Raw genomic sequence first — 13944 nt, 5'->3', positions numbered from 1 at the left:
ACGACAGCTAGTACCTCCTGTTATAAAGTGTAGATAGGTACAACAGTAATACCAAAGGCTAGAGAGAAAGAGGCCTAACAGGCTGAGATCTTACCTAGGCCCCTCCTTAAACTAGGCCTAGGATCATAGGCTGACACCAACATACTGACATTGACTGAAATTTTTTGGGGAAAAAATAGGACAAAATTGAAGCATGAAATAAAAAATAGAGCGCATAGAGAAATATTATTAAATAAATAATATACCATTCCCGCGTTATTGAACTTGTCCAAACTATCATTGTAATGTAATTAATGTTAAATAATAATAATAATAATAATTTCAGCATTAATTACCTTGGCCTAAGCCTTGTAAGGAAGAACCTACAGATACCGTACTATTTACTAGGCCTATAAATAATATCTTTTGTGTTATTTCCCATTAACGTCGTTTTTTTAATTGTTCTCTAATTCCTCCATTGTCTAAGTTCCCCTTAAGGTACAGGTAATAATAATAATAATTAATAATAATAATATTAATAATAATCATCTCGGCATTACATGTAATTACCTTGGTCTAGCTTTGTAATCAAGAACCTGCCGATTACTATGCCTAGTATTAATAACTAGCTCATTTTTACATTCATTTGGTGCTCTGCCATTTTGGCAGGTCTTATGGCATCCAGTATTTTAGAGCTGCCTATTCTCAGCTCTTCTCTTAATTTGAAAATAACTGTCACCCTGTTTCATTTGATGAAGAAAAACGCGCTTTTCCTTACTCTTTGTGCTTTTCCCAGAAAGGGTCTTAGTACTAGGCCTAGGTAATTATGCAAAACGAAGGCCTAACTAAAAAATTAAAATTGTCATAGTATGTAACTCAAGTTAAAATAACACATTTCATTACTCGTGCAGCTAATCAAATTATATGTCATTTAAACGACCCATTGGTATTAACATAGTAACATCAATGTATTTTTAAAAATTAGACAGCGACCAGTTCTCTCAGAAGTTGTTTTGTAGACGTTTATCTGTTGATGACCTTTGACCTCCAGAATTCTGCAATGAGATTTTCGGGTCGATTCAGCCGAGATGGCCCGAGTGGAGTTTCATGTAAATGTTTCGTACGGAAAAAAAAATCGCATCCTGCATCCCCCTGTGATCAGCGATGTTACTGACTATGTAGCCTAAGCCTAGGCGGAGAAAAATAAATCCACTGTGGTTGCAAATCAAATTAAGTAGCAATTTGACAATGACTATCACGCATAATTATTAAATAGTACGTAATATTACTTTTACATTGGATTTTCGTTGTTCTCTGCACATATTTCGATGTAAAACGATGCCTCGCATGAATCGTTGTTATACCTCGCACTTTTGGCAATGGCAAAACGATGCCTCGCGTGAATCGTCGTTTTGCCTCGCTGCCTCGCACTTTAGTACTACCCATCTTGAAGTGATGACAAACATTGCGAATCAGCGGTGCGTAACCAACAGAAATAAGATAAGCTTTTGGGCTGATTTTCTGACATCATGTTTAAAAAAATCATAACTCCATAACGGGGCGTCGTATCCAAAAAATGTTTCCAGGAAAATGTTCTTAAAAGACCAGTCTACACCACTATATGATTGAAAAAAAATTGAAACATTTTTGACCTCTGAAATCAAGATTGAAAAAGAAAAGCCTATCTTAGTAGTGTATTAAAATAGGCCAATGCATTACAGTACAGTAGCATAGGACTTTCGTGTTTTTACTGTTCCAAGTAGCGATAATATACATATTTCTCTTATTACAAAGTACTAGTTATGTTTTATAAAGAGGTATAGTATAGTAAATCATGTTTTTAACACGGGAAACTCTCATATGGTACCAATGCTAGTTCAGAGTATTACTAGTAGGGGCCTACTAAGCACTGTAATGCATATACCTATTTTAATACACTACTGAGATAGGCTTTTATTTTTCAATCTTGATTTCAGAAGTCAAAAAAAAAATTTTATTTTTTTTTCAATCATATAGTGGTGTAGACTAGTCTTTTAAGAACATTTTGCTGGAAAATTTTTTTGGATACGACGCCCCGTTATAGTGTTATGATTTTTTAAATAACATGATGTCAAAAAATCCGCCCAAAAGCTTATCTTATTTCTGTTGGTTACGCACCGCTGATTCGCAATGTTTTGTCATCACTTCAAGATGTCTACCGATTCGTGAAAAAGGCCTATTAGAAGCTAGTTATATATTCGTAGTAGATGGCGTATATATGTACATTAATTCAATTACCAATGGTGGAAATGGTAGAACGGGTCAAAAGTATTCTATCCATATAAGGAAAGTGACCAAAACATTATAATAATACAGAATTATATATTTTAAAATATTAGGGACTGTCCCTCTAATATAGTTTGAATAAGGAACTAGGAACAAGGAACCAACTTCACGGACATAAATAAGAGACTTGTGGCAAGTCTACGCAGTGAACAATATTATCCTCGATACTCTTCACAGGATAACTCCACTGAATAGAACAGGCTTGTCAGCAGATGGCTGGGGCTGTTGTCAGCAAACAAGGTCTTTATTATCTATTATTTTGGTATTTCCAGTATGCCTACATCATTTTCACACTATATCAGATCATGTGTTACTTTATTGTGTACAGTGTATTGAGGGTGGTGGCCAAGAGTGGGCGGGTCGGTCCATACAGTTAATTCTTACTAGCAGTGGGGTCTGAGCGGAGATTTCCGCCTTAACTCTGCCATAAAAGTATCCCCACGAACTCCTGGACCGTTGCTGTCTCTTATACACATCTAGATGTGTATAAGAGACAGGCGCAAGGGGGGTTGTTTTTGGTAAGGGCGTTCCCTCCCATTTGAGATTTGTTTTGGAATTAGTAAACTTAAATGGCATCTGAAACGAAGTAAGAAACTTAAAATAGAAATTGTATGTTTTACCAGAGTACACAAGAAGCACACACACAAGACGAGTGACCTTATTTTTTTTATGGTAAACGAAAGGGGGTGTGGGTGGCTATAACCACCCTATTTACCATCCCCCTAGATCTACCACTGCGAGACCCTGACCGAGGCTCTAGTATAGTCGGCCCCTTAGTTCGGATTGTCACCCCATGTGTCGGACTTGTCGGAACCTTTCAGTAAAGTTTTGGTATATGGTGTTTAGTATACAGTACAACCCCTATTAACTGGACACCTTCGGGACCAAAAAAAAATTGTACCCTTAATAGGGGTGTCCCCTGGATAGGTGTACCCCTATTTAGGGAACACTAACTAAAAACGTGAAGTTGTCCCCTTAGTAGGAGTTTTTGGCATGTTTTCTACAATAATGACATAGATTCTTTATATAATTTTATTTTAATTGACCTAAGAATGTGTTTCAGTTGAATTACAACTTATAACAAAAATTTGCAATGCCAAAAATTAATTCATTTATGGTATAAAATTAACATATTTAATTAAAACTACAAAAGTGCTATATGTTCCTGATATTGTTTCTTGATCCGTGGGCAATGTTAATGACCAAATGAGTATTCTTTATTAAAATAATGGAGCTTCCTATTGGTTGCACCGTGATAGAATACTATAAACACAGTAATTACTTAATCAGGATGCTGGCTGTACGGTATAGATTAGATTCCTGGAAACACACAAGACAAGAATTCCTCCATGGTTAATGGTCAAAATTGACAAGATTGTATTTATACGAATTAACACAAGCTCTGGGCATATATGGTACTAATGCCAATCCTAAAGATTAAGAGGGAAAAAATCTGGTTTGATGTTAAGTTTATTGCTCTAAAGATGTATATAAATTTGAATGATTTTTTAAATTATTATTTTGCGAGGCTACTGCAGTTGTTTTGATACAATATACAAAAGTATCCTTAATAGGGGTTAAATTGTGTTGATTTGACCATTTTGCACACTCAGAAAGTGTCCCCCGTTCCCTCAATAGGTGTGTCGAAAGATCCCGTAGTGAGAAAAGTGTCCCCTAAATAGGGGTGACCCCTGAAAAGGGGTATCCCAAAGGAGGGGTACTACTGTATTAAGGCCACCTCAGACAGCGTCAGCCGACGCAGCCCGACCCGATTTATCGTCGGGGACAGTCTTAAGCCGTCGTGAGAAATATTAAACATGTTTAATATTCTACGACGCGACTTCCCCCAACGCACACCATCGCGTCTGCGTTTAACTCACACAGACCCGACGTGACAACCAATCACGTCGGGCTGCGTCGTACGACGCTGTCTGAGTTGGCCTTTAGTAATAGGGAGCTAGACGCCAGAACGGAATCATTCATGCATGACCGTTGAGTCTAAAGAAGAACTTAACGTTTTCACATGCGTCCTACCGTTGTCGTGCAATCGAAAGCTCCATATTTTTATTCATAATACCTATTTTATATTTTTATTGTCTTATATACCAATAAAATGAACTGGAGCTTGATTTATGTAAAAATATATATAATTTTACCAGTTGCAAAAGTATAGTCTAGGCCTACATAGACCCACTTACTTGTTGCCTTAGCCACGAGAATCAATGCCGTAGCCAGCTATTGGGACAGTTGGGACAGTCCCACACACTTTTTCTTTGGTCCACAAAGAATGGGTCCACATTTTAAGAGTCCACATTTCTCATATTTTGTGTAAAATCGATCAAATTTTAGAAAATTTGTCATGCTCTGATATTTTACGTAAAATGGGTCAATTTTGAAGAAAATGGTTCCAGATTATTCATGTGTTTGCGTGAAATAGGTCAACCTTTAAGAAAATGGGTCCACATTTATTTAAATTTATGCGTAAAGTGGGTCTCCCCTGATATTGTCCCACACAGTTTGAAAATCCTGGTTACAGCGTCGATAAGAATATCTGGCCGTCACTTACCAAATTTTTATCAGTGTGATGGACTTCAAAAGATAGTCGCCAGAAAACTCAACATGTGATAGGGATCGTTTAGTTTTACTTTACCTTAATTCATACAAGAAAGACATTTCATTTATTTGTCTCAAACACATTAAAATTTACAAGAACAGAAACTGCAAGGAACAAGCACAAAAGAACATTAGAAAGGAATGCCCCAAATGTGAACTTAATCACTGTCGCGTGGGGGCCCTTTGACAAATAACAAATACAATATAAAATTTTACTTATAGATAAAACCGTCTAAGTTAAATACTTTTTAAAAATCAGTAATAAAGCAAGCTCTTTTTGAAACAAGCAACATTGTTTTATAAAAAAAAACAAAAAAAAAAACACATTTAAATTAACATATTTACATGAATAAAACTAACTACATTCCAAGATTTTGCCTTTACATATTCATTAATCGTTTACATAGAATGATGTTTCTGCTTCGGTCCGTAAACAATTTCGGCAGCAACTCAATGGCAACTGCATCCATACCATTAATAAGAAGGTTTGTACACTTGAAAAATGGATCCGACTGGACTCTTACCAATCCAGAGACACGAGATAAACAAGAAAAAGTGAAAACATTTGAAGAAATGCCAACCAGAAATTCAAATTTGCTGCAAACTTTTTTTGATCTAATTTACATAAAGCGAAAAGGATTTTTTTCAAGGACAGACCTACTTGTAAGTATACCAACATAGAAACAGCTCTGTAAAACAAAGCTAACAGAAATAATGCTTAAGTTTTGGAGTATCTGTGTTACTGTTATCATCATCATTATCATCATCACCATCAATATTTGTTATCATGCTGATTATGGTATAAAAACGAACGTAAATAATATGCTCTAATTATATGATGACGGTGACGATGTCGGTGATGTAATGAGGCAATGACGAAAACAACGAAGACGACGATAATAATTACAATTTCTTTCAACATAATTGCCTAAGAACCAATGCTGGGCTTTCTTCAAACAGTATAGGCCTTATGTTCGCTTACGTTAAGTTAAAATTTTCTTACCGTCTGTATAAAGCTCGTCTGCTCGAAACTGTTCCTGTCTCTTATGCGCATCTATATGTGTATAAGAGACAGGTATTACAGTATAATATTTATAAAGTATTTTGAAAATTTCCTATCATGGTAGTAGTATTTGTGTATTATTTAAAATATTATCTTAACTACAGAATGCTTACGATGACTTTTGACTTAAAACATGCTGTAATTTACAAAATCATAACATGTTATTAAAAAATATTGACTTTTCCAGTTCTTATTTTTATAAATGCTGCTTTATAATACAATATATTATACTAGTAATCCATTTATTTATTTATTTTGGTCATTTTTTTATACTGTTTAGGTCCAAGAAAATGTTGAGAAATACGGTCCAATTATGCGGAACTTGCTAGGAAATGAATTTATAGTAGAGATTGTGGATCCTAAGCTAGTAGAAAAAGTGTTCCGTGCAGAAGGAAAGTATCCAGAACGTTTTGAAATGAAACCCTGGAAAGACTACAGACTGACAAGAAACATTCCTTTAGGGTTATTTCTTCAGTAAGTGTTTATTTTACGCTAGAGGAGGTTATGTATTCACCACACAGTTTGTCTGTCTGTCCATCGGTCTGTCGTACTGTCTGCCTAGTAAACATAAACCGATCGATTCGCACATTGTGGTCAGTAAGGTAACAATGTTAGCACAGCGTTGCTGTAACGTTAACAAAGTTATTTATCACATGATATATACATGAATTGCAACGTTTGTATGCTTGTTTGTTTGTTAACAATATTTTTAAGCTACTGTTTCTATGATAATAATAATAATAATAATAAATTTTAAATTAATACCGTTAATAATAATAATAAATTTAAAATTATTACCGTTAATAATAATAATAATAATAATAATAATTAATTTAATTAAAATATTTATTTAGCCTGAACATACAAATACTGTACATAATAACATTAAATAATCTTGATGGAAAGTTTTGTTATGAGTATTACAGTATAATATTTATAAAGTATTATGTTATGTATTCACCGCACAGTTTGTTTGTCCATCTGTCTGTCGTGCTGTCTGCCTAGCAAACATAAACTGATCGATTCGCATGTTGTGGTCAGTAAGATAACGTTAGCACAGCGTTGCTGTAACGCTAAGTAAGTTATTAAAGCTATAATCAGGATTTTAAATTTCAACTGCTAGAAGTCATAAAAAAAATACTGATTTTTAAAACAGGATTTGAACCAGAAGTATGTTAACCACATATCAACCACAATGTACAATTATATATTATATTCATTTAGAAAAATGAGCCAAATTTGGTCCGCACGCAATTTAGTTTGAGTAGGCCTAGAATTTTCTTTTTATCTCAATTTATTTTTTAAATTTGAAAAATTAAGGGGCACCCCGGGCCGGATTGGTCCCCTTGAAACTGCCTCTAGTAGGAGTTACCCCACTAACATCTAAAATTAAACCCTGTAAACAGAACTACCAAAATACTCCCAAGATTGGTAGGCCCTATTATTATTAACTCTGCTAAATTTTACATAGCAGCCCAGGGGAAGTAAAAACTTTATCACAGACATGTTAAAATTGTAATCAGTGCCTGATTTTGAGACCCATGGTAGAAAAAGCTATTGTTAAATTGAGCCTATTTTGCAATACCGCGTCTGTTGGGGTTTATCGTAGAAATTTATTTTGATTGTCCTGTAAATAATGAAAATTATACAGGACTCTGTGACGCGAAGTTCAGTCTCTGTATTTTGTTCTGATCATTGTGCTTCGTCAATAGCCTTCTTTTCAAGTTATAGGCATACAGAATTAGCATTTTATCACCGACTTTGTGTCGTCTGTGTTTTGTTCTTCACTGATTCGTTAATAGCATTCTTTACTTTACATGGGTAATAAAAAGTTTGTTTTCCTAAATGCGTACTGTGTAGTCCTACATGCGGAAAACTTTTTGTATTTAAAAAAAAAAAATACGCCGAGACTCGAAGCGTATCCCGAGGTTTTTTGTATTGTGATCAAGTATTACTTTGATAGAACGACTGTGCATAGTTCGCTAACGACTGTTAACTGATGACGCGTGCACTTAGGTATTTCTAGACTTGCCACAAGTCACTTATTCTTATTATTTTTCTCATTCTGGACAGCGCCACCAACGCGAAAGTTAATTTAGAGACGGAATAAGCCTAATCCGAAAAAAAAGAAATCGAGTATGGGACGCCAATTAAATTAGGTATGGCGCGCACTAAGTGCAATAAAGAGTGAGTAACCCAAAATTAGGGCCTGGAACCCAGGCTAAGATATTTCCCGCTACCCAATTTCGTTTGTCATGACCGCTGGTGTAGACCTTGTAATTAAAAGTATAATTTACCGAAAAACTTTCAAATAACCTATCTTGGCGATGACAGATGTATAACGATTGCTTTCAACTCATTGGAGATTACCTTTGGGCAGGTTGAGATCAACTCTAAAAATAAGTTGGCCCTTCAGACAAATTAAGAACCAGGGTTGTAGGTATGGTTGTAGGTCATTAAAATAGAGTATGTTTTATGAATATTCATTAATAGGGATGGAAAGGCGTGGCACCGAAGCCGTCAAGCAATTAACAAGCGCATCATGAAGCCTGTGGAAATTACACAGTACATTCCAGCCATGAAAAGTGTAACAGATGACACGATTGCACGTTTGAGGAGAATTCAAATAAAGGAGGGAGACAAAAAAGACCTTATTCCAGACCTTGAAGGGGAGCTTTTCAAGTGGTCCATGGAAGGTAAGTAACAGAGTTAAACCCTATCCAATAGAGTATCACAATTTAAAACTTGTTGAACTGACATGTGTTCTCCATAAGGTATTCGGATCATGAAGGTATACAGATATAAAAGATTTTTAAAAAAATCAATTTGAATTCAAATGCTAAGCCAATATCTACACGAATTACCTCCACAATGCTGATAGGCTCACTTTAAGAGCTTCAAGAACCCTCTATGAATCTGAGCGGTTGTCATTTCATCACATCTGCTTGTTCAGGAAAATTATGCTCTCATTGCATGGCCAATTCAATTTATTGAAAACACTGTTCATGCAGTGCAACTTGTACAAAACCATAAGAAAAGAAATATAGAGAAAATAATACATGAAATAAAATAAAAGATAACTTGAGATTACAAAATACAAAGTGATATTCAAAGGTATTCTCAGAAAAAAAAAACCATCCAGTAAATAATTAATTTAAGGTGTATTGAGCCATTAGCAGCTATTTCCAGTAGTGATGGCGTAAAATCAGCACAATCAGAATATAAAATCTCTTCAAATCCCACACAAGTTGATCTTGCCATAAGCCGACCCCTCAGTCAGTTGAAATTAAGGGTTTGACATTATGCATTAAGTATTTTTAAAGATTACTAACACTTCACTTTCATAATTGTTGCAATTTTCAGGTTTTAAAAAATTGATAAATTCCAATTGATGTTGGGCTTATGCATGGGCGTTGATCGGTTGGGGACAGAGGGGATACACCCCCCTCCCCCACTTTTGAAAGTAGGGACCATCATATCAATTGTCCGCCCACTTTTTACCAATATTTTTATGGGCGTAACGGTTTGCAGAGGCAAAATTTATTGTGAAAACATTGTACTGTACGTTATTAAAATTGGATGCGTGTAAACCCTGCCTCTTATACACATCTAGATGTGTATAAGAGACAGGTGTAGTCCTACATGCGGAAAACGTTTTGTATTTAAAAAAAAAAAATACGCCGAGACTTGAAGCGTATCCCGAGGTTTTTTGTATTGTGATCAAGTATTACTTTGATAGAACGACTGAGCATAGTTTGCTAACGACTGTTAACTGATGACGCGTGCACTTAGGTATTTCTAGACTTGCCACAAGTCATTTATTCGTATTATTTTTCTCATTCTGGACAGCGCCACCAACGCGAAAGTTAATTTAGCTGTCTCTTATACACATCTAGATGTGTATAAGAGACAGGTACTAACCTGTACTGAACGATTATTAGGATGCACTGTCATTGCTTTGAGGATAACAGTAGGTCCATCACTTTCCATCACCACCTTGCAGTGACCCGTGTTCCTGAGAACAACAGCACTTAATGCTGCACACCCCAGTGCACACACCTCAAAAAAAGAAAATAATTAAGCTTGCTTTCACAAATCGTACGGTACCAATGGAATATGCCCGTCAAAGTTTGTCAATTTCACAGAGAGCATATTCGGCCGTGGTTATGTCTACTCCGAAGTGATGGAACCAACGCGCTCATTAACAACTTGACGTAACATCGGAGTAGATGAAGCCACTGTGTTAAAATTAATATTAAACTTTAAATCAATTTAAAAAACAAAATGAATTAAAAAAAAAATCTATTGAAGGTGGTTAATGCCATTGGGCCAAAAAAAAAAAAAAAAAAAAAATTTTTTTGTTGGGGGGGGGGGGGGGGGCCCAAGCCCCCCCCCCCCCCCACACCTAAATTTTTTTAATTAAAAAAAAAAATGAGAAAAAATGTTCTTACCACAACCATGTTTGGGCTCAGGTGGTCTACGCTCCATCTGTAAAATCCCCTCGCTAACCCCCTCAATTTCGAATTCCAAGGATCCATCACTGTATTTTGAATATGTAGTGTGGAAATAAATGTTAATTGCATTCCTTATCAAATAGATACTACTTTAAAAAGGCTGTAGACGCCAGAGCTTCAGGGGGATTCGCCCTCTGGACTGCTTTAATGTACAATTCGTCACCATCCCACCCCCTCCCCCCGTCACTTTCAACAACGGATCGACGCCAATGTCACACTTTGAAGACATAATAGTTTATACTGGTTATGCATGATTCAGTTGAATTGAAGAGCAACCTTAGTACTCTCATCGTGCTTATTCTTTAACCGATTAAAACGTTAAAATTAGAAATCGATTTGCATAGTGGTAATTTAATACCGTTGTCATAAAATGCTTCATTTCATAATGCAAAATGCTTCTTGCCATTTTGAAAAAAAAGGCAGGTCGACATCACTCTACCTAATTTGTTAGATTCTCTTCTATTCTGTGCAGGAGTTACAAAAGTTCTCTTGGATCATCGCCTTGGTCTACTGTCTGACAAGATTGATAAGCAATCACAGAGTTTCATTGATGCCATTCAAGAAGTCTTTAGAACAACATTTGAGCTGTTGTTATTTACTAATCTCCACAAACGCTTCAATACAAAATTGTGGCAGCGACATGTTGCAGGTTGGGATACTATTATTATAGTCAGTAAGTAACTGGTACGAAAAATCTGAAAATTAAGAGTTGATAGCTGATATTTAGTTATTAATAGCTGATGTTCAGAATGTGGGAGGTAATGTCTCCACTCCAAGCAATTAAATTGTATACTGAAATATGGTGTTGAGTTCTCGTAAACTAGCAATAAAGACAATGAATACAACAGTATAACTCATAGAACAGAATTGTATTCTTTCCTTGTGGTTCTCTCTCAGTGGCAATTCCTGCCCTCAACGTCGGTATTGTCACACAGGACAATAGTAAGAACACCACATTTCCCCTCTTAAAAGCAGAAACTATAATCACAGTAAAAATGAGTGTATACCATATACGGTACAATGTAAACTCAGTTACTATAACAATAAACACTTCCATTTCTTACTGGTACTGTACCCATAACATAGTCACGAGTCCATCTAGGTGGATTTCTAACTCTCTTACTCCTTGAGAAACGTGAACCTAACTGAGTTGAATTGTTGTTCATTGAATCATCAGCAGTTGGAAAAACTATAAAGTCACTACTGTGATCACCACGACTATCTCCCCCTCAGCCTAATAGGGTTGGCTTTCCTAGAAATGGAGCTATGTGTTTCACATTTCATTTTTGACCATTGGTCATTACGCAAGTGTTTAGACCAATATGTTGTCTAATTTCCACCGGTTCAATAAATTTACTCTCACCCTTGTGGACATTCCAAACTGGACGTTTATCGATTCGCGCCGTTTGAAAATAAAAAATCCGGTTAAAGCGCTCGACAGTACTGTTTCCTTCTTGGCGATACAGTACACCGCAGAAAATCTGTGTTTGATGTTACGTTTTTGCAAGAAAGTTTCAAACTCCTGGCTAGTTAACTGCGTACCATTATCAGAAACTAGTTCTTCAGGATAACCTTCACGACTGAATACCTTAGTCAAAAAATAAATTACAGTTTTGGCCGTAATATTTGGGCATTTACTTCGCTAATCGATTAATGAGATAATGTAACGCTCGTTCGCAGGTGCAGAATAATTTGGACCTACGAAATCAATCCCGAGCTTTTGCCATGGTCGTTCTGGCAATTGTACCGGCTGCATAGGAGCCACTCGTGTTTTCGCAGACTTGTTAGCAATTTGGCAATTAAACAATTAGTAATTGTGTCAGTTATGTGTATGTCCATTTTAGGCCACCAGTAAAAATCTCTTAATCTTTAGTTCGCACAATACCTTGATGATTTTCATGGGCCAGATTAACTAATTTGGAGGTAAGTGCTGCTGGTATTATCACGCGTTGACCACGAAAAATGATATCATTATGAATCGAGAACTCATCTCTAATACGGGAATAGGGCTTAATGATTTCTGGAATATGCTTTTTATCATTCGGCCACCCATTATGTATGTATTCTTTAAGCTGCATGCATACTTCATCATTATTTGTAGCCTGTTCTAATTCAATGCGTATGATAGCGCTATAAAATAAGTATTGTTTAGAACAACTTGACAGACTGCATCACTGTCATCTTCATTTATCGCGGAATCGAGTGTAGGAATAGGTAACCTCGAAAGGGAATCTGCAATTCTGTTCTGAATGCCTGGTTTAAATTGTACTCAACCGTATAATTGTAATGTAGTAAACAAGCGTTCCATCTTGCGATCCGCATTGGTCTACGACCTGTTCCTTTTGAAGAAAGTAATGTAACCAATGCCTGATGATCAGTACAAAGGGTAAAATGTCTCCCCCATAAATAAGTATGCCATTTTTCTATAGCCCAAACACAAGCAAGTGCTTGTGTTTGGGTGCAGTTAATGTTCGAGACGCGCAAGCAATTGTTTCCGAGCCGTCACTCTTTACCTGTGTAAGTACCGCTCCTAACCCATAACCACTCGCATCATGTTGTGACAAAAACTTTGAGATCAGGCAAGAATAGAGCAAGACCAGGGCTATTAATAATATCGGACTTAATATCCTGAAAAGCGGAATTTGCTTTGTCAGTCCATATGGTTCAATGGATTGTACTAGGCTTAGATTTGTATTTCACCTCAGAGCATGTAGGAGTATCACTATCATCACCTTCGCCCATAGACTTGGCCTCTTTCATCGCAGTTTCACACTGCCTTGCTAGTTTTATGGCCTTGTCCAGCTTGACATCGGTTTCTGTAAGTAATCTAGTTCGTATTTTGGAACTACTGTATTAGTCTTCTCTACAAGTTGATCTCGTAGCATTTCGTCCTCAAACGTACCAAATTCGCACCGTGAAGCCAGTTCGCGGAGCGCTGCATTTCGTGCGGGAGTTGTGCACGCTGACGAAATCTATATCTCTCAGCCACCACACTAACCTTTGGTGCAAAATGACTCTGCAATGTTGTCATTGCCTTTGTAAAAATATCGTCACCTGCTTCTCCTAGTTCTGGTAACATGTAAAAAATTCGTTGGCCTTCCGGACCTAGCGAGTGTAAAAGTATAGCTCTTCTACGCTCCGGCGATTCCTTCACTGTATTCGAAGCGAGTAGGTAATTCTCGAATAATCGCCTCCACTGCAACCACACGGTATGACGAATTCGATCCAACTCGGCCACAAGTCAACTCGGCCACAGTCAACTCGGCCACAAGTCAACTCGGCCACAAAAAGTTTGGCTACAGTCAACTCGGCCACAAGTCAACTCGGCCACAAATCAACTCGGCTACAAGTCATTTACTGGTACTACATTGTACTAATTGTTATTATTATTGCTGTTATTATTGTTGTCATAGTTGTTATTATTATTGTTGTTTTTATTACCGTTAGTTT

At 36.5% G+C, this 13944-nt stretch overlaps 1 protein-coding gene across 1 annotated transcript; it reads left to right on the top strand.

The window, feature by feature from the left end:
- Positions 1 to 2326: 2326 nt before the first annotated feature.
- LOC117103390 (cholesterol side-chain cleavage enzyme, mitochondrial-like) lies at positions 2327 to 13747 on the top strand. Its single transcript, XM_033243930.1, has 5 exons — positions 2327 to 2544; positions 5325 to 5580; positions 6261 to 6454; positions 8474 to 8676; positions 10967 to 13747. Exons 2-5 carry the CDS (start codon positions 5326 to 5328, stop codon positions 11173 to 11175), a joined length of 861 nt encoding a protein of 286 aa, XP_033099821.1. The 5' UTR covers positions 2327 to 2544; position 5325; the 3' UTR covers positions 11176 to 13747.
- Positions 13748 to 13944: the final 197 nt, after the last annotated feature.

Source organism: Anneissia japonica, unplaced genomic scaffold (assembly GCF_011630105.1).
Source record: "Anneissia japonica isolate Jap-2015-1 unplaced genomic scaffold, ASM1163010v1 scaffold4600_len25710_cov101, whole genome shotgun sequence".
Taxonomy (NCBI): Eukaryota; Metazoa; Echinodermata; class Crinoidea; order Comatulida; family Comatulidae; genus Anneissia; species Anneissia japonica.
This window is presented reverse-complemented; position numbering and strand designations above follow the sequence as displayed.

What these genes read in the sequence shown, in the direction of transcription:
- LOC117103390 (XM_033243930.1), top strand. Translation starts at nt 5,326, where the DNA reads ATGATGTTTCTGCTTCGGTCCGTAAACAATTTCGGCAGCAACTCAATG. An exon ending in TTTCAAGGACAGACCTACTT is followed by an intron (nt 5,581 to 6,260) that starts GTAAGTATACCA and finishes TATACTGTTTAG; the next exon opens with GTCCAAGAAAATGTTGAGAA. An exon ending in TTTCAAGTGGTCCATGGAAG is followed by an intron (nt 8,677 to 10,966) that starts GTAAGTAACAGA and finishes TATTCTGTGCAG; the next exon opens with GAGTTACAAAAGTTCTCTTG.